Source organism: Podarcis filfolensis (assembly GCF_964270895.1).
Source record: "Podarcis filfolensis genome assembly, contig: HAP1_SCAFFOLD_212, whole genome shotgun sequence".
NCBI classification, from domain to species: domain Eukaryota; kingdom Metazoa; phylum Chordata; class Lepidosauria; order Squamata; family Lacertidae; genus Podarcis; species Podarcis filfolensis.
Window position 1 is genome coordinate 1 of NW_028149383.1, and position 20,978 is coordinate 20,978.

The 20,978-nt window shown below is 45.0% G+C and overlaps 2 protein-coding genes across 2 annotated transcripts; both read left to right on the forward strand.

The window, feature by feature from the left end:
• Positions 1–115: 115 nt before the first annotated feature.
• Positions 116–9,295, forward strand: LOC310755103 (striatin-interacting proteins 2). The gene is made up of 6 exons (XM_083631788.1): positions 116–319; positions 2,001–2,101; positions 2,238–2,304; positions 4,497–4,601; positions 6,125–6,329; positions 7,602–9,295. The coding sequence occupies exons 1-6, from the start codon at positions 212–214 to the stop codon at positions 7,850–7,852; spliced, it is 837 nt and encodes a 278-aa protein (XP_083487914.1). The 5' UTR covers positions 116–211; the 3' UTR covers positions 7,853–9,295.
• A 4,889-nt stretch (positions 9,296–14,184) lies between these two features.
• Positions 14,185–17,621, forward strand: LOC310755102 (small lysine-rich protein 1-like). The gene is made up of 2 exons (XM_083631787.1): positions 14,185–15,332; positions 17,208–17,621. The coding sequence occupies exons 1-2, from the start codon at positions 15,330–15,332 to the stop codon at positions 17,415–17,417; spliced, it is 213 nt and encodes a 70-aa protein (XP_083487913.1). The 5' UTR covers positions 14,185–15,329; the 3' UTR covers positions 17,418–17,621.
• Positions 17,622–20,978: the final 3,357 nt, after the last annotated feature.

Genomic DNA, 20,978 nt, shown 5'->3' on the forward strand with positions numbered 1-20,978 from the left:
TGGCGTATAAATAAAAGTTATTATTATTATTATCTCTGATTGGTCTTTGAAACTTTCCCCAGCCCTCACCTTTTGCTGGACCTGCTTCGCCCCCTCCCTGTGTTGTTGTTTTTTTTGCCTGGATTTTGAACTGGGTCGACTCTGAGCTGCTTTTAAGTTCTTCCTCCTTTTCCCCACCCCTTTCTGGGTTAGCATCACAGTCCTTCAGAGCATGAAACTGGGGATCGACGTGAACAGGCACAAAGAGATCATTGTGAAGAGCATCTCGGCCTTGCTTCTGCTGCTCCTGAAGCATTTCAAGCTGAACCACATTTATCAGGTGCGTCTTCGGAGCATTAATAAGGCAGACTTTGGTCCCTTTCCCTCCCAGGTTTCTTAGATTGGTGTTTGCATTTGGGGTTCTCTGTTATCTGTGGTTCTCTTAAGAGCGGTTCTTCAGACTGGTGTTTCGTTTTGCAGGTGCATTCTGCAACCTGTCATTGATGCAATAATACTGCGGTAGAGGTGGATATATAGGTGAAACTCGGAAAATTAGAATATCATGGAAAAGTTCATTTATTTCAGTAATTCCACTTAAAAGGTGAAACTATTCTAATATTCTAATTTTCTGAGATTGTTAATTTGGGGTTTTCATCAGCTGTACATCACAATTATAACAAATAAAGCCTTGACATATCTCGCTTTGCATGTTATGAGTCTATCTCATATATTAGTTTCACCTTTTAAGTTGAATTACTGAAATAAATGAACTTTTCCACGATATTCTAATTTTCCGAGTTTCACACACATAATTCTGCTTTATTAGCTGCACTTTGATGCTCCCCCAATATTACCGCATTTTTGCTGTCTGGAGGGGCACTCTTGTACTATTTCACAACAAAAGCAGGAACACCCCCCAGCAGTCACATCTGTGGTATAAAGAGCTGCAAGATGAATGGGGAGCAGAGGAATTTACATTATTTCAGGAGGAAGCTATGGGACGTGAACCGAGTGGAAACAAAGCAGTATGACACACACACCCCATGTTTGCAGCCGTAAATAGTATTGAAAGCAGGATTATGTATAACCACTCTCCACTGGTGTACAGAACAGGTTTGGGGTGAGGGGGATGGTCTTTCCAGCGTTGTAATATCAGCTTTTGGGGCTACCAGGTAGGCTTTTAGGAGCTGGCAGCAATGGTCAGCAGTCAGTCCTTGGGATGTAGTTTAGGTAGGCATTTTATTCCCATAAAAGGGTTAGACTGTCAGACCAAAAAGAGCTTTAAGGACATGTTGCAGCTGCCAAGAGGACTGTGCTAAGCCTGAAATGTGGGGAAGGAGAGAAATTGGAAGCTGGAGCCCATCAAGCATAGCTGTCAACAGTCCCTTATTTGGCGGGAAAGTCCCTTATCCCAGCGCCGTGTCCCTTATTGATGATGTCCCTTAAATTTCCCGGGTTTCAAAGGAAGCAGCTCCTCTCCCTCCCTCCCTGCTGGCCAGGGAGGAGGGAGGCTCCAACAGGGTTGCTTGGCTGCATTGCTCACCCAATAAGGAGTCTCAGAACGACTGGGGGTGGAGCTTGCATGCCTTGTGCCGATCAAATCGGCCACGTTGCCTAGGGACTCGCCTTTGCTCAGCGCTTCCCAGCGGAGAGGTGACGGTGGTTTTCCCTGCTGCATCCCCTTTGCCGGGTTGCTGCGCTGTGGGAACCACCGCTTGAGGCTTCGTTTGGCTGCTGGCTGGGCTTTCTGCCTTTGGCTCAGAGGGGCTCAGAAGTCAAACATACCTGTGCTCTGAAAATCCCTTATTTTGGCTGCTGATCCCTTATTTCCGAGGCTGCTGGTCCCTTATTTTCAAATCTGTAAGTTGACAGCTATGCCATCAAGTGGTCCCATGTGAAACTTTTGATTGTCTGAAGAGACATGCCCAGAAACAAATATTGGAAGTAGCTGTGGTGTTTGTGTGTGTGTGTTAGTTAACCCCCTTTCCTGTTTCATGTTCTGGACTCCCTTCTCTCTCCAGTTTGAGTATGTCTCTCAGCACCTGGTGTTTGCCAACTGCATCCCATTGATTCTGAAGTTCTTCAACCAGAATATCATGTCCTACATCACTGCCAAAAACAGGTAGTGCCTGCATGAAAGTTAATCTCCCGTCCCTTCTGGGAACACAAAGGCAATTTTAAACCTGATGCGTTGACATCTGTCTGTAATGGCAGTGAACTGATGCATGTGTGTGTCTCTCCTCTGATTTCCCCTGAAGCATCTCTGTCCTGGATTATCCCTCCTGCACGGTCCATGAGTTACCAGAACTCAACGCTGAAAGCTTGGTAAGGAGAACGACGATTACTCTTCACATCCACGTTGCCTGTGGGCTAGGCAAGATACAATGTTGGGGGCCTCCATTTGCTCTCTGTAAAATGGGATTAATAACGCACTTGCTGATCGATTCCAAAGCCCATATTAAACCTACCAAGCCGTCATAAAACAGTGTGCAAGATTTCAAGTTTCCCAGAACTCTTAATCAGACCGCCATATTACGAATACTGACTGCCAGCAGCTGTCCAGGATTTCAGGCAGGGAACACGCCTTTAAAAAAAGGGGGGTGGCGCATAGCTGTCAACGTTTCCCTTTTTTAAAGGGAAATTCCCTTATTCCAAATAGGATTCCTCGCAAGAAAAGGGAAAAGTTGACAGCTATGGTGTGGCGTTCTGGGGAAAACGACTTTGGCAATCCCTCCTGCCCATAGCCGCCAAGCGTCCCTTATTTGGCGGGAAAGTCCCTTATCCCAGCGCCGTGTCCCGCTGCTGTCCCTTATTGATGATGTCCCTTAAATTTCCCGGGTTTCAAAGGAAGCAGCTCCTCTCCCTCCCTCCCTGCCGGCCAGGGAGGAGGGAAGCTCCAACTGTGTTGCTCGGCTGCGTTGCTCACCCAATAAGGAGTCTAAGAACGACTGGAGGGTGGAGCTTGCATGCCTTATGCCGATCAAATCTGTCGCATTGCCTGGGGACTCGCCTTTGCTCAGCGCTTCCCAGCGGAGAGGTGGCGGTAGTTTTCCTTGCTGCATCCCCTTTGCCGGGTTGCTGCGCTGTGGGAACCACCGTTTGAGGCTTCGTTTGGCTGCTGGCTGGGCTTTCTGCCTTTGGCTCGGAGGGGCTCAGAAGTTGAACATACCTGTGCTCTGAAAATCCCTTATTTTGGCTGCTGATCCCTTATTTCCGAGGCTGCTGGTCCCTTATTTTCAAATCTGTAAGTTGACAGCTATGCTCCTGCCATTGATCCCAAATGGGTTTTGACTATACATGATTTTGGCTTTGGGTGCGATCCCCAGAGCCTAACCCCTGTGTAAGTTGCAGGCTTACTGTAGTAATCAAGCAAGATGATTTATGCCTCTGCCTCTTGAAAAAAAATTAGACTTGTTTGTGTGTCTCCACCCCCATCTACACTTGCTAAAGTGCAAACTGGGCTGTGACTGGCAATTTAAAAGGGCTCCATGAGCAGAGGATTTCTCCTGCACACCGAAATGAATGGGCTGCCTATTTTAAGAGGGTTTGTTGCTGGGGTATGGATTGCTCTGAGAGGTACTCTTCCCTACTGCCATCAAAGTGCTGTACTCTGAAGCAACAGTGACCTCTAGTGGTTTATTAAGTGAACGGATGGTGGTTAATGATTCCTTTGCTATGCGGCAGGTTTTCTTGGGGCCAAGTAAAAAGTAAAGGGACCCCTGACCATTAGGTCCGGTCGTGGCCGACTCTGGGGTTGCGGCGCTCATCTCGCTTTACTGGCCAAGGGAGCCGGCGTACAACTTCCAGGTCATGTGGCCAGCATGACTAAGCCGCTTCTGGCGAACCAGAGCAGCGCATGGAAACGCCGTTTACCTTCCTGCTGGAGCGGTACCTATTTATCTACTTGCACTTTGACGTGCTTTCAAACTGCTAGGTTGGCAGTAGCAGGGACCGAGCAACAGGAGCTCACCCCATGAGGGGGATTTGAACCGCCGACCTTCTGATTGGCAAGCCCTAGGCTCAGTGGTTTAACCCACAGCGCCACCCACGTCCCTTCTTGGGGCCAAACTTCCCACAAAAGATCAGTTTTGAGTACCTCCCAAATTAGAGCAATCCATACCCCAGCAACAAACCCTCTTAAAATAGGCAGCCCATTCATTTCGGAGCGCAGGAGAAATCCTCTGCTCATGGAGCCCTTTTAAATAGCCACTCCCCCAGCCAGTAAAGCGAGATGAGCGCACAACCCCAGAGTCGGCCACGACTGGACCTAATGGTCAGGGGTCCCTTTACCTTTTATAGTATATTGTATTTTAAAATGGGGTTTCAGAGTTTTTAGAGGTTTTTGAATGTCTTATGTAGATTTTTCAATTTCACTGTTCTGTATGGGACAATGACAATAAAGATATCGTATTGTATTGTATCGTATTGTAGCTGTGCCGGGCCCAGGCTGTTTAAAGCTTTAGCAGTCCTTACTAGCCTATTCATGTTGTGACTGCTTCCTTCCTCCTCGATTGCAGGAAGTGGGGGACAACAACCAGTTCTGTTGGAGGAACCTCTTCTCCTGCATCAACCTTCTGAGGATCCTCAACAAACTGACCAAATGGAAGCATTCCAGGACGATGGTGAGACGCCAGCTGGCTGAACTAGCCTATGTAGATGTTACACGCTGAGCTGACGTGCTCCCGCAGTGTGTGTCGTGAGACCAAATATCCAGTTACAGATAGGTAGCTGTGTTGGTCTGCCATAGTCAAAACAAAAAAAAATTTTCTTCCAGTAGCACCTTAAAGACCAACTAAGTTAGTTCTTGGTATGAGCTTTCGTGTGCATGCACACTTCTTCAGATGCCAACCTAGCAGTCCCGTCGCGGGGATTCAAACCGCCGACCTTCTGATCGGCAAGCCCTAGGCTCTGTGGTTTAACCCACAGCGCCACCCGCTGTTAATGAACCTGTACTGTTCTGAAACAAAAGATTTGCAAGCTTAACAAAATAGGACATTCTTCTGTTGATCCGAACCAGGGGATTGCCAGCACAGGCCTTCATTGGTGTCACTAGCCAGGGTCTCCAGACTCTGAGCTTTCACTTTGTAAAAAAGGTCTCTAGCCCTCCCAGGAAACAGGTTGCGAAGTAAAATGTGCAGGTACCCTTCTAAGCAATTCCTGTGAAATGAACCAGTCTGGCCAATGAGTGAAGTCAGAGCTGTGAGTGATAAATGAGTTGTTTGGACACCAGGAAGTAGGAATCTCTGGAGTTCTGAAGAGCTCCTGTTTCCCTCTCCCACTTAGCGCACTTTTCCCGATTCCCACTTATTTAATCCCTACTCAACAGCTGATGAATGGAGATCAACTCCTGCTGCCTTGGCTGTGGGGTCCTGTTCCCTACTGGGAACTGGGTACATAGCCAATGCAGGATGTAATCATGTCCTTGGGCCCATGAGCTGGTGCATAGGTGGGCATGGTTTGGGTAACACAGCCACAGAGATTAACTTGGCCTCCCCAGGTAGGTCAAGATACCGGGATGGAGGTTTCCTGTTCCTGCTCCTGGTCTGTGCTAACTGGTAGAGGCTCTCCAGGATTTCAAGGATCCCCAGTGCCACCTGGAGAAACCAGGGCTGGCATCTTCAGCTTGCAAAGCAGATGTTCTACCATATCTTGCTGGGTTTGCTTTTTCTACTCATAAAGGTAAAGGTAAAGGGACCCCTCACCATTAGGTCCAGTCGTGACCAACTCTGGGGTTGCGGCGCTCATCTCGCTTTATTGGCCGAGGGAGCCGGTGTACAGCTTCTGGGTCATGTGGCCAGCATGACTAAGCCGCTTCTGGCGAACTAGAGCAGCGCACGGAAACGCCGTTTACCTTCCCGCCAGAGCGGTACCTATTTATCTACTTGCACTTTGACGTGCTTTCGATCTGCTAGGTTGGCATGAGCAGGGACCGAGCAACGGGAGCTCACCCCGTCGTCGCAGGGATTCGAACCACCGACCTTCTGATCGGCAAGCCCTAGGCTCTGTGGTTTACCCACAGTGCCACCCGCGTCCCTTTTCCACTCATATTGAAAGCCTTAAATGTATTGTTTGCCTGTTCCTGCAATCATTAAGACTTAAAAGAAATATATTTTGTTCTGTTGCTTCCTGTTTGCTTTATCGTTAGATGTTGGTGGTCTTCAAGTCTGCGCCTATCCTGAAACGGGCTCTGAAAGTCAAGCAAGCTATGATGCAGCTCTACGTCTTGAAGCTGCTGAAGATCCAGACCAAGTATCTCGGGCGCCAGTGGAGGAAGAGCAACATGAAGACAATGTCCGCCATCTACCAGAAAGTGCGCCATCGCATGAACGACGACTGGGCTTACGGCAACGGTGGGTGTTGCAAATGCCTTCCTTACCTGGATGGGTGATGCTGGTCTTGGCGGAGCATTCTGTGGGCATTTCCCATCTCTGAACATTTGATCTGTCTCTTTTGCTTGCACAGGGCACCAACCACGCTGCCCCTCCAGGTGTTACTGTGTCATAAACCCCATCAGGTCAATGTGGTTTAGTCCCTTTCAGGTCTATTGACTTAGCTGGGCTCCTTAACTGCAGATTTTAAGACGCGATGTTCCCTCTGCTTATGGAGTGCTCCATTTGGGGTACTTTCCATTGTGACCCCTGAAGCTGCCATATACAGAGTTAATTTGCTGTTCCATTTAGCCTCCGACTGGCAGTGGTCTCCAGGACTTTAGAGATCTGAGACCTTTCTCAGTACCAGCTACCTGAGATGTCTTAGCTGGAGAATTGATTGGGACTGGGACCATTGGCATGAAATGCATATACCGTATTTTTCGCTCCATAAGATGCACCTTTTTCCTCCTAAAAAGTGAGGGGAAATGTCTTGTGTGTCTTATGAAGCGAATGTGTGGTCCCTGGAGCCCAATTGCCCAGGGGCAAAAAGCAGATCGTGCTTTTTTTTTTTTTTTAGAAAGAGGGGAGGGGGTGTTGAAACAAAGCTGCTGAGCAGCTGATCGGCAAGTGATGGGAGGGAGATAAGGGACTCTAGTGATAAAGGAGGCTGCCTGGGAGGGGGGGAGGTAAAAGCACATGGATCCTCAGGATTTTTGCATTGGGTCACCCCAAATTCACCATCAGATCATATAGCATGTCCATGGCTACAGCCTGCACCAAAAAAAATCATAAATCCACTGTTTCGTGGGGCCGCAATGGCGCAAAAATGTGGTTACAAAGTGTGGATCCACATGGATTCTCAGGATTTTTGCACTGAGCTACCCCAAACTCACCGTCAAATCACATATCATGTCTGTGGCTGCAGCATGAACCACAAAAATCATACATCCACTGTTTTGTTCAGAATATTTTTTTTCTTGTTTTCCTCCTCTAAAAACTAGGTGTGTCTTATGGTCAGGTACGTCTTATGGAGCGAAAAATACGGTATTCTCTCCAGTAATGATGAAATGACTCATTCTTGGGGCCACTAGGAATCCAAGGATGTCACTCCAAAGACCATATTGACACTACGAGTCTCAACGCTGTCAGAGCTGTGGGCTCAGGCCCAACGCAAAAGAGGTTGTTCTGTATTAGCAGAAAGAGCACCTTCCACTTTTCATCTTGGCTCTCTCTTGTCTTGTTGGCACGTAGATATCGATGCTCGGCCCTGGGACTTCCAAGCTGAAGAATGCACTTTAAGAGCCAATATTGAAGCCTTTAACAGCCGGAGGTATGATAAATCCCAGGACTCTGAATTTGCTCCAGTGGACAACTGCTTGCAGAGTGTGTTGGGCCAGCACCTCGACCTTCCTGAAGATTTCCATTACTCTTACGAACTATGGCTGGAGAGAGAAGTGTTCTCACAGCCCATCCGCTGGGAAGAACTTTTACGCTATCCGTGATGGCACTGGGAAGCTTAACCTGAACCAAATGCCATCTTGGTCTCTCCAGATAATGGGTGCTGTGTCCTGGGAGAAAGGGCTGATCCTTCTGTGTTTGGGGGTACTTGTGTCTGGCAGAAAACTTTTCAGGGTGAGTTGAAATGTTAAACACCGTAAAAATGCCCTCAACTTTGCAAGAATCTTCCCTTTTCTCCCTGACTGCTTCAATCTACTGTACATGGGCCTGCAGGTAGCAACAGAAGTCCTGGTTCTGATCCATTTACACTGATCTATCTTGAATATTATATATTTAAATATCTGACATGGATGAGCTTTCCTTTCCTGCTTGCTTTCATGCGATGGTTGTTGTGTGTGCCAAGTTGTCCAAGACTTGAGTCACTACCATGCACAATTCATGTTTCTAAATATCTCAGCAAATGTGTACCTTTTTAAAAAAACTTGCAACACTCCATGCAGTTTGCTTCCCTAGAAACTGCAAACTCCACGGTTCATAAAAAGCAAGCTGTAAGTGTCAGACGGGCACCCAGCTATATTCCAAAGAGCATCTAGGCATGAAAACTATGAATGGGAGCGATTCTTTTAATAGAAAACAGTGCATACAGAACCAGTTTGGGGGGATCCAATTGCAAATTAAGCAAGTTTCTCCACATCTAGAATGAAAAATTATTTGTTCAATTTTCCTTACATTGCTTCCATGAGCTCTACTTATTCACGTTGTGAGAAATGTTCTGCTTGTTCACGTTTTAAGGATTTCTTTGTACATCACTAAACCTGCCCCCAAGTGGACCTTCTGTGGGTGTGAGAGATTGGAGAGATTGTTGTGCCAGAAATGAGGCCAAAATCAAACCCTAGACCCAGTCTGGAAACACTGAGGTTTATGGTAAAGCTGTGTGTACTTTGTGTGTGCAAAAAGACATTTTAACAGTTATAATGTATAACACAGCAAAGCCTTTCTTTCTGTAAAATGCAAGTAAGAGGATTTTAGTTCCTTCTTATTCTCTCTACTCCTATATGCATTGGCCAATGTTCTTCCAGGCTACCTCTTAAAGGCACAAAAGCACACTATCAAATTACTCCAATCAATGTCTGTGGAAACATGCAAACATTTTATATAAAAGGGTAGCACATATATTTCACTCCCTGCTAGATGTTTGAATGCCAGAGATTGTTCCATAGTTCATTGGTATGAGTGGGAGCCAGATATCTATATCTTGGTGAAGCACCTGCACTCTTTAAATCCCCTTGCAACCTTAAGCTTCCTATTTAATGTGAGAAAACTGTAAACACAAGTCCCAGAATACATGTATTCGCTCTGTTGCTGTGGAGTGAGAACGTTTGATTCTTAGTGTGCATCGAGACAAAGCATTTTCAAGGAAAAGGCCATATGAAATCAGTCCAGTTTTTAAGCACAAGTTGTAACCAAGAATAAAAGCTACTCTTCAAGGATGTGTGTGTGTTCTTTCACGTTGTTCATTTTAATAATTTGTAAAAAAGATCACCACAGATGCATTCACATGAACTCAGGAGGGAAGTTTTAAGCCACTGTATAATTTCCAATACGAGTTTTAAATGCTCCAGGGACTAACAAGATATTAGACATGCGCAGTTAGTTCCAGCAGCAAGTCCAACAATAAATGCTAGTATGGATGTGCCGTTATTATTATTATTATTATTATTATTATTATTATTATTATTATTCCCCCACCCTTCCTCTCAAAGGAGCACAGATAATGAATTAACAGTGCAATCCTACTCTTTTCTCCCCCTCAGAAGTAAGCCATATTGAATTCAGTAGAGCTTAATCTCAGGTAAATTAAGACGGGGATTTCAGCCTTAGGCTGGCACCATCTCTGATTGCATTTTGGGGCTTCCTTAAGCCATACAGCTCAAAGTTGACCTTTTTCAGATAATATAATTTCAGTTACAGTCGTGGTCATGCCGGGCTGGTACAGCTGCATTGTGTGTGTATTGCCATATTATTATTTTTTAATTTATTTATTTTTGAGAAAAGTAAGATTTGCAAATAACACCCACACAAAGAAACAGTCAGCTCACACTTACAATAAAAAAACCCTGTACAATTGATTTTTTAAAATATATTTTTATTAGTTTTTTTAACATATCATATTCAAGAGTAATTAAACATACTTTTACATCATATTCAAATTTTTGACTTCCATCAATCCTGTCTGAAAATTTTCCAATCTAATCTCTCAGTATGCATTTCTTATCTTCCCTATTACATTTCAAACTCATAACCAATATCTCTATCTTTTTATACTTTGTAACACTTTGTATATTTCTCCTTACAAAACTTCTTGTAGTCCTACTAGCATAATTTGTTGATTACAGTTGCTCTTCAAATAATTCATATACTTCTTCCAATCTTCTGTAAATCTGTACAATTGAAAATGTTCTTAAACTTTGGAAAAAACATGATAATTTAATTGTTTTATTCTTTCTGTAAACCGTTGTGAGGGTTTGGGTTGGGTTGTTTTTTTTTAGAGTCAAGCAGTATATAGTTTATGAAATTGCTTATATTAATATCAGACCAAATTGGTATCCTAATGAGATTGATGATTATAAGCTGTATGTTCAAGATCCCAGCTGTGGGATCTTAAGACCACCAAGTAGTAGTAGTAGATGGCGCATGTTTTCTCTCCCATCCTTGCCACCATAACTGTTTGCAGGGTCCATTTCCGCTGGGCCCACCTACAATAATCCCCACACGCCATACAATTTTAACTGTGTGCCAATATCTGCAAATGTCAAGGATTCCTCCAAGTGAATAGGAACCGTAATTTCTGAGGGGGAAAAAGGCGACACAAGGCAGGCCCTCAACATACACCTAAAGAGGCGCGATTACTGTTAAGTTGTGGGTGAACATTTCAGACGACACAGCAATTCTTCAAACAACTCTTGTTTATTCACAGGCCACAACAGAACTGAACTGAAGGGTTCAGCCAACCTGCTTATATAGAGCTCAACTACAAAGCAACAGTAACAACTTTCTGTAACTATCCAATCACTGAACGTCACTTTCAATTCCTTATTTGCATATGCGGACCTGAGTGAAAACTATCTACAGTATTCCCCCTGCTGGCCCAGGGTGACAACTTCAGTACATAACAATTACATCGCCATATACTGTTATATCTCAACCAGTGAGACTCGGGTGAGAGGTGGTGTGGAAATGTTTTGTGCAAAAAGGGAATGAATAAAAACTGGGTGCGTGAGCGAGTGTGTGTATTTTATAGGCAGCTTTTGTACCGCTAAAATCCAATGACAAACTGAATATACAGTATACGTTATACAATATATAATAGTGTTATGTACTGAGTTGAATAGGATCCAGAATGCAGCAGTCTGATTGGTCCTGGAACAATAGGATCCAGGATGCAGCAGTCTGATTGGTCCTAGAACAATAGGATCCAGAATGCAGCAGTCTGATTGGTCCACAGGAGCCACCCAATCCAGCTCCAGATGGAAGTGAATCCGCAACCTGATTGGGCTACAGGAGAATCCCGGAATTAGCCAATCATTGTGTAAATAATGTATATAAAGCAGACAGTTTGGGGGAAGTTCCATTCCTCTCTACTGTGAGCTGAATAAAGAGCATGAAATCCACACTCGACTCTGAGTATATTTCAAATTGTTGTTGTTGTTTAGTCGTTTAGTTGTGTCCGCCTCTTCGTGACCCCCTGGACCAGAGCACGCCAGGCACTCCTGTCTTCCACTGCCTCCCGCAGTTTGGTCTAACTCATGCTGGTAGCTTCAAGAACACTATCCATCCATCTCATCCTCTGTCATCCCCTTCTCCTTGTGCCCTCCATCTTTCCCAACATCAGGGTCTTTTCCAGGGAGTCTTCTCTTCTCATGAGGTGGCCAAAGTCTTGGAGCCTCAGCTTCAGGATCTGTCCTTCCAGTGAGCACTCAGGGCTGATTTTCTTCAGAATGGATAGGTTTGATCTTCTTGCAGTCCATGGGACTCTCAGGAGTCTCCTCCAGCACCACAATTAAAAAGCATCCATTCTTCGGCGATCAGCCTTCTTTATGGTCCAGCTCTCACTTCCAGACATTACTACTGGGAAAACCATAGCTTTAACTATACGGGCCTTTGTTGGCAAGGTGATGTCTCTGCTTTTTAAGATGCTGTCTAGGTTGTCATTGCTTTTCTCCCAAGAAGCAAGCGTCTTTTATTTTCGTGACTGCTGTCACCATCTGCAGTGATCATGGAGCCCAAGGAAGTAAAATCTCTCACTGCCTCCATTTCTTCCCCTTCTATTTGCCTGGAGGTGATGGGCCCAGTGGCCATGATCTTTGTTTTTTTTGATGTTGAGCTTCAGACCATATTTTGCGCTCTCCACTTTCACCCTCATTAAAAGGTTCTTTAATTCCTCCTCACTTTCCCCAAGGTGCTTGTCACCAATGGAAGCGAAGGCTCAGAAAAAGCTCAATATAAAGGCCAAATGGCCGAAATATTGGGGAATACTGGAACAAGAAGGAGATAAATTGAAATTGCAGAGTTTTGAGAAATTAAAAGATAAAGTGCGAGACTGGCTTCATTATTATCAAATAAGAGAGGCCTATAATTTGGACCAAAAAAATGGCTTCCAGGTGGAAAAATCAAAATTGGAAACAGAATTGTTAGATCCCAAAACTAAGATACTTTCAAGAATGTATAACTTGCTGTTGAAATGGAATACGCAGGATGAAACGGTTAAATCTGCAATGATTAAATGGGCACAAGATATTGGTCATAACATTATGTTTGCGGACTGGGAACAGTTGTGGACCACCGGTATGAAATTTACGGCATGTAATGCCTTAAGAGAGAATATTATGAAAATGATTTACAGGTGGTACATGACCCCAGTCAAGCTTGCAAAAATGTATCATTTGCCCGATAACAAGTGTTGGAAATGTAAAGAAAATGAAGGTACATTCTTTCACCTTCAGTGGACGTGCCCAAGGATTAAGGCTTTCTGGGAGATGATCTATAATGAAATGAAAAAGGTATTTAAATATACCTTCCTGAAGAAACCAGAGGCCTTTCTCCTGGGTATAGTTGACCAATCGGTGTTAAAGAAGGATAGAACTTTTTTTATGTACGCTACAACAGCAGCAAGAATACTTATTGCAAAGTATTGGAAGACACAAGATCTACCCACCCTGGAAGAGTGGCAGATGAAGGTGATAGACTATATGGAATTGGCGGAAATGACTGGCAGAATCCGAGACCTGGGAGAAGAGTTGGTGGAAGAAGATTGGAAGAAATTTAAAGACTATCTTCAGAAACACTGTAAAATTAATGAATGTTAAAAATGATGATGGATTGAAAATAAGAGGCACTAGCAACAAAGTTAATGAGAATATGCAAAAATGTTGATAATGGATGAAAATATAGAGTTATAATATGTTATAATATAATAATATAATATAATAAGTTATAATATAATAATAATAATAATAATAATAATAATAATAATAATAATAATGTTAAGATATAGTTAAGATAAACGAAAGAGGGTAAGGATTTGCTGATTTGATTATTTAAATGGGAATACAAAAAGGGGAGGTGTGAGGAAGTCAAGGAAACAAGCTAATGAGTTTAAAGTTACAAAAAATGGGTTTGTTTTTAACTCTTTTGTATTTATTTGTTTTTTTTGTTTTTTGTATTTTTATTTTTCTTTTTTATGTATGTTTTTGTAAAATTTCAATAAATATTTTATATTAAAAAAAATAATTCCTCGTCACTTTCTGCCATCAAGGTTGTGTCATCTGCATATCTGAGGTTGTTGATATTTCTTCCGACGATCTTAATTCCGGCTCGGGATTCATCCAGCCCAGCCTTTCGCATGATGAATTCTGCATATAAGTTAAATAAGCAGGGAGACAATATACAATAGCATATGCTATCTATCTATCTATCTATCTATCTATCTATCTATCTATCTCTCTATCTAATACTATATTTATCTGATTCTTCTATTTAAGAGAGAATGTGGGGAGATTTTCCCGCCCTTTTCCCTCACAGGGGGAGGGGCGCGCGCGGCCGCCACTTTTTCCCGCCTTTTCTCCTCCCTCCTCACAACGGCGTAACACGTCCTCCCGAAACTGCCCCCGGAGTGCGCACGCGCGGGCTCGGGTCTCGCTGGCTTACGCTCGTTGCCCGGTTACGAGGGAATGACCTCATCGACCCTCCCCTCCTCCTTTTCCCCCTTTTCCGAACCATGGCAACCGAACTGGACGGCGAGGTAAACAGAAGGCGGCAAGCCCCGCCCCCGAACGGCCAAGCTCCGCCCGGCAAACTGGCAGCGCGAGGCGGCGGCGGCGGCTCCGTCTGGTCCCGCGCACGCAGGCGCGGGGGCGCGCGAGCTCCGCTTTGGACGGGTCGGGAGAGGAGGAGCTGGCTTGGCTGGTGAGTCCGCGCGGGACGCGTGTAGCCCGGGCGGCACGTGGGAACGCGGAGTCGCGTGTTAAGGAAGAGGACGCGTGTTGGCTAGGGAAATGCGTTGCCTGTGAGTGAAGGAAGCGGGGGGAGTAGGGGGCGAAGAGAAGTGCCCCAACCTTTTAACAGCAGCTGGAGTTATAGACCTGCCCTATAGCCAGAGAGGGTACTATTAACATATTGCATAAAGGGAAACGGGTCAGTAAGGAAATTATCCTTTTCTGACCTTCCTTGAGCCTCATTTTTCAGAAAATGAATCTTTCCCTACTCTCTTGTACCAAGAGTTCAGTGAGATACTTCCTGCTTGCTCCATCTATCAGCTTCTCTTCAATGGATTTGTCTAATCTCCTTTAAAAGCCACCCAACTGGTAAATTATAGAATGAAATAAAAAGAGATTTGGAGATATGGTCAAACCTAAAACTGTCATCAATGGGCCGGATTTCTGTGATTAAGATGAATGTGCTGCCAAAGATGCTTTTTTTTTGTTTCAAGCCCTCCCAATTATAGATAATGTGAAATGTTTTAAAGAATGGCAAAAAGCACTATCCAGATTTATCTGGCAGGGGAAGAAACCCAGAATTAAATATAAATTACTGACGGATTCTAAAAAAGAGGGGGATTTTCCCTGCCAGATTTAAAAATTTATTTGGAAGCTGCTGCACTTTGCTGGATTAAAGAATGGATGCAATTAGAAGACACAGATCTATTAGATTTGGAGGGATTCGACAATGTGTTTGGTTGGCATGCATATTTATGGTATGACAAGGTAAAGGCCCATAATGCAGGTAATCAGGCCTTTCTTTATACAATATGCCCTGATTCCCATCCTCAAAAATGTTCAGTAAAGTCAGATATTGTGTCATCACAACAGTGTTATCTTATAACATCTTATATCATTCCTTTACTGTACTTTCTTTTCTTTTTACATTGTAGGCATTGCCTTTGAAAGTATTAAAAAAATTAATTGCCTTGCATTGAGACTAGACACAATGGTCACCAACTCAGTCCAGTGAAAGGACATCACTATGGTAATGTATAGTTTCACAAATCCCGGTGCTAACGAGGCACCATTCGTTGCTTCTGGGGCAGCAGGAAAAGCGGTTTCTTTTCCAGACCCCTTGGGCTTTCTCTTTATTCATTCTGGGTGGTGCTTCATTATTCTCCCACCCCGACAGTAGCCTGCATTCAATTGTTCTATTTCATTAAAATAACGCATATAACACCAGTGCTTTTTTTCTTTAAAAAAATGTTTAGGGGTACTTTCATTTTGACTCGAGAAAAATCAGCATTTTATAGTTCAAATCGGGGGAGATAAATACGGTAAATGGAAAAAAGTACAAAGATTCACAAAATGTTTAGGAGTACAGTGGACGCTCGGGTTGCGAACATGATCCGTGCGGGATGCACGTTCGCAACCCGCAGAGGCACATCTGCGCACATGCGGGTTGCGATTCGGCACGTCTGCGCATGTGCAAAGCACGATTTAGCACTTCTGCGCACGCGCAACCGCTGAAACCCGGAAGTAACCCGGTCCAGTACTTCCGGGTTTTGGCGGGTGCGTAACCCAAAAACCGCAACCTGTAGCGGCTGTAACCGGAGGTATGACTGTATACATACTCCCCCCCCCCAGCACTGTACTGTATAACACCTTTCATTTTGCAAAGAAAGAAAGAAACATTTTGGCTGCATTCTAGCCCACTGTTGTCAAGGCTGGACTTCTTGTTTCCCAGGGATCCAACATTACATTCAACGGGGGATTTATGGCCCTCCAGATGTTATGGGACTCCCAGCTCCCATGAGCCCCAGCCACTCTGAATTCCATCCATATGGGCTGCCTTTGAAGACTTACTTCAGCAGCTTCCGGTTAGGAGTAATAATATAATATAATAATAATAATAATTTATTATTTATAACCCGCCCATCTGGCTGAGTCTCCCCAGCCACTCTGGGTGGCTCCCAATCACATGTTAAAAACAATACAGCATTATATATTAAAAACTTCCCTAAACAGAGCTGCCAGATGTCTTTTAAAAATAGGATAACTGCTTATTTCCTTGACATTTGAAGGGAGGGTGTTCCACAGGGTGGGTGCCACTACCGAGAAGGCCCTCTGTCTGGTTCCCTGTAGCCTCACTTCTCGCAATGAGGGAACCGCCAGAAGGCCCTTGGCGCTGGATCTCAGTGTCCGGGCTGAACGATGGGGGTGGAGACGCTCCTTCAGGTATACAGGAGAGCAACAGGTTCCTGGCCACTGCTGTGGAACCATAAATAACTTTGGATTTGAGTTTCCTAAAGGGCTGTCACTTCCCACCTGAACTGGTCCAAATATTGAGGCTGCCCTCCAAACCGCACCCCCCCCCCCCGCAACCAGAGGTAAGTCAGATGGGGCACTGAAGATGGGGGCTTCCCATCTTTGGAATTCCCGCCATGTTGAGTCATTTTGTTTTTTTCAATTTGTTTGGTTTCAGGTAGAGATCGTGCCCCCCCAGCTTTAACACTCAAATTTATCCAACCTGCTGCTTTAATGTTTGGAATTGTTATTTGATTTCATTGTTTGTTTGCTTAACTAATAATAATAATTTATTATTTATACCCCGCCCATCTGGCTGGGCTTTCCCAGCCACTCTGGGCGGCTTCCAACAAAATATTAAAATACAGTAATACATCAAACATTAAAAGCTTCCCTAAACAGGGCTGCCTTCATTTCCCCTTACTTTTTAGGAGGGGGAAAGTGCGTCTTATAGAGCGAAAAATACAGTATTTCCCCTTGTTCTGAATGCACAATTTATTATGTCTTTTGCTGGCTGTAGTGATCTAATTCTAGAACTTAAAGACTCTTCAGTTTGAGATGGTTCTTGTTTCCCAGCCTCCCGCTGACTCTCCTTCTCCGCTTTTCCTGGCAGGGTGGTGGAGGCAAAGGCAAAGGAAAGGGGAAAGGAAAGGGGAAAGGGAAAGGGAAGAAAGGGAAGAAGGGCGCCATCGAGGTGGACATCATGAGCCCGGCGGCCATGCTGAACCTCTACTACATCGCCCACAACGCCGCTGCCTGCTTGGAGTTCCGCGGTTTCCCGTGGCCAGGCTCTCCAAAAAAGAAAGGGAAGAAGAGGAAATAGGGACGCAGCAGTGGGAAAAGGCCGCCCCAGTGTTTGCGGTGAGACCCGGAGCCCCATGACAGGGGAAGGAGACTTTTGCGGGGGCCACGCGAACCCGAACAGAATTCACTCAGGTTTCTTTCTTTGCCATAATCACTGTTGCAGGTGGACTGAAGCAGCTCTCGCTTCCAACGACCAGAAGGAAGTAAACGCTGCTTTGAGATGCCTACCGCAGCGCCGCAGTCTGTTCTTCATTGTTGCAGGAAGTGACTCACAGAACCTTCTGTGCCGCCTCCTGATCGTGTCTGACGGGGGTGGGCTTTGCGCCAGGGGCCGCCACCGTCTCCAGGGCCCCTGCTTTCCCTTGTGAAAGCTGCACCGCAAGCGTGAAATGTGGTTGCGCAAACCAAGCTGCAGCCGCGATGCAGGGGCCTTTCAGGACCCGGGGCGTTTACAGGCTCAATACTCCACACACTAGGCAAGTCTGGCCTGAGCGTAAAGGCAGGCTGGGACAGCCTGGGGAAGGGGTGAGTGGGACCATCTTTAAGCAGTGCAGAAGTCCAGCGCCTCTGCATCAAGCATGGCCAGCTTCCAGAATGTGCCCCATAATCCTTTTGTGACAGCCCAGGGGATTCTGGGGCAGAGTGTCATTTCCATGCAGGATCCCGGTTAGCTGCGAGGGTATAGATCCAGCATCTTTTATGATTCTAAGAATCCCAGACTTACGTGCTGCACCAGATAGTGCAACGTTTTGTGTGATTTGCTCGGTGAAGGGAAGCTGTTAAGACGCCTAGGACCTGTGTGACGGAGTAGTCGAGGATTAGATCTGCTGGAAAGCAAATTTATACATAAGATCAGGAAGAAACGGGCAACAATTTCTGTAGAGTGGGCTGTGAAGTAGAGTGTACGCTGGCTCAGGTGGCATCCTGACAGGCTCAGGTGCAGTTTGAGTTTATATAAAGGTAAAGGGACCCCTGACCATTAGGTCCAGTCATGGCCGACTCTGGGGTTGCGGCGCTCATCTCGCTTTATTGGCCGAGGGAGCCGATGTACAGCTTCCGGGTCATGTGGCCAGCATGACTAAGCCGCTTCTGGCAAACTAGAGCAGCGCACGGAAACGCCGTTTACCTTCCCGCCGGAGCGGTACCTGTTTATCTACTTGCACTTTGACGTGCTTTCGAACTGCTAGGTGGGCAGGAGCAGGGACCGAGCAACGGGAGCTCACCCTGTTGTGGGGATTCGAACCGCCGACCTTCTGATCAGCAAGTCCTAAGCTCTGTGGTTTAACCCACAGCATGACCCGCGTCCCATATATATATATATTTGCCAGCTGGGTTGGTATTGCTGCCTAAACAGGTCCAGACCTGAAACCTTATCCGCAGCAAAGAAGGGTTTGCCACCTGCCTGAGCTCCGGGGTGCTGTTGGGAATGTGCCATGTAGGCAGACGAGGTGAGGGGGAAATAACGGTGCCAATCTGGAAATGTCAGGATGCCGGCAGGCGTGTCTCAGGACTTCCAGAGGCTCACACAACCCGCCAAAGCAGAGGCATTGCCTACCTTACACCAGTATGGCTTTGTAGACCTGGCTTATGGGGCCCCAGGGCAGCAGCTATGCTTACAGTTGTGCTGTACTGATAAAACTTGGCTCAGGAAGACTAGGAAGCTGGGGGTTGATAAGAGAGGCAAGGCGTGGGCTAGCCTTCTGTCCTCCTCCCTTTCTGCAAGGATATACACTGTTGGTTTGGAAGCGGGTGGGCTTCCAGTGGACATTAAGCAGGTGTGTATTCACCATTTTATCCACCCTTTCGACCACACCTGACTCTCCATAGTGGCTGTGCTGTGTAGCTTCCAGGAAGTTCAGGTTGCCTGCTGATGCTGGTCAGCTAGTCTTGAGCTAACGTACTGCGGACAGCTAAATAAGTGTGTGGGTGTGCCCATTCAAATGGTGCTATTTGATATTCCAGTCCAAAACGTTTCCTTTGTGAAGGAGACATACAGTTAAAGGCTGTGCAGCCAGAAACCTGCAGACGAACCCACTTCTTTTGTAAAATTGTTACCAAGGAATAAGCAAAATATAATGTACAAATGTTTTCCAGTCCAGGCACAGGTAGCAAGAGGACAGCGTGTTCATTGCGACTTCCTTGTGAGCACACCCAGGCTGGGATTCCCAAAATCCAGTGTGCAGTGACATGCCCTCGTCCCATTAAACTCTGTGGAGTCTGTGCTGGCTTCTGGCCACTATGTTTTGCCTTCTTCCCTTTAACATCCCAGCTCTGTCCCATGTTTACATGTAAAGACACAACTCAAGTTTGTATGTGGCTTTTCCTAGTGTACTTTGAATTCATCCACAAGAAGTTTTGATTTTTTTTTAATGTCTCCTTTTTGTTTGTGATTCAGGATTACGCAGCAAGTTTTTAGTCTTTTACACTTTTAGCCTTTTAAGCATGTTTACTGCACCCCTCCATTTTCTGCTGCGTATCCCAGGTTGCTACCTGTGATACGTCAACAGCTTGAGCAAGGACACAGGAAATTCCTGGAAATGCAAAGTTCCGATGGGAAAATGCCTGGGTTTTGTTTTTGCTGTTTCTCAAAAGGAACACGGGCAAGCAAAGGCAAGGTTAACAGAAGCAACTGCTGTGCTAAGACACTTGATGAGTTGAGAAGATGGGGAGAGCCGTTGGATCAGGACCAAAGAGAACCTGATTCTGGAATGTCAAGCACAGGTCTGGAGGGGAATGTCTTCCACTGTCAATTATATGACAGATTCATGGAAGCTTGTCAGACCAACAGCTACAGTGGTACCTCGGGTTAAGTACTTAATTCGTTCTGGAGGTCCGTTCTTAACCTGAAACTTTTTTTTTTTCTTATAAGATATTTATTGGAGTTTTACAAAAACATGAATTTAAAAGATCATATAAAAAGAAAGAAATACAATAAAAGAAACATAGAAAAATACATAAAATAAGAAAAGGAAAATAAAAACAAATCCATTTTTGTAACCCTGACTCGTTATCTTATTTCCTTGGCCTCCTCACACCTCCCCTTTTTGTATTCCCATTTAAATAATCAAATCAGCAAATCCTTACCCTCTTTCGTTTATCTTAACTCTATATCTTGACATGTTATAACTCTATATTTTCATCCATTTATCGATTCATTTTTGCATATTCTTATTAACTTTGTTGCTAATGCCACTTATTTTCAGTCCAACATCATTTTAACATTCATTAATTTTACAGTGTTTCTGAAGATAGTCTTTAAATTTCTTCCAGTCTTCTTCCACCAACTCTTCTCCCAGGTCACGGATTCTGCCAGTCATTTCCGCCAATTCCATATAATCCATCACCTTCATCTGCCACTCTTCCAGGGTGGGTAGCTCTTGTGTCTTAACCTGAAACTTTTCTTAACCTGAGGTACCACTTTAGCTAATGGGGCCTCCCACAGCCGCCGTGCCACTGGAGCACAATTTCTGTTCTCATCCTGAAGCAAAGTTCTTAACCTGAAGCACTATTTCTGGGTTAGCGGAGTCTGTAACCTGAAGCGTCTGTAACCCGAGGTACTACTGTACTTTAAATGCGTCAG

Coding starts and splice junctions, on each gene's coding strand:
- LOC310755103 (XM_083631788.1), top strand. CDS start 212: ATGAAACTGGGGATCGACGTGAACAGGCACAAAGAGATCATTGTGAAG. Junction 4,602..6,124: donor GGAAGCATTCCAGGACGATG/GTGAGACGCCAG, acceptor CTTTATCGTTAG/ATGTTGGTGGTCTTCAAGTC. Junction 6,330..7,601: donor CGACTGGGCTTACGGCAACG/GTGGGTGTTGCA, acceptor GTTGGCACGTAG/ATATCGATGCTCGGCCCTGG.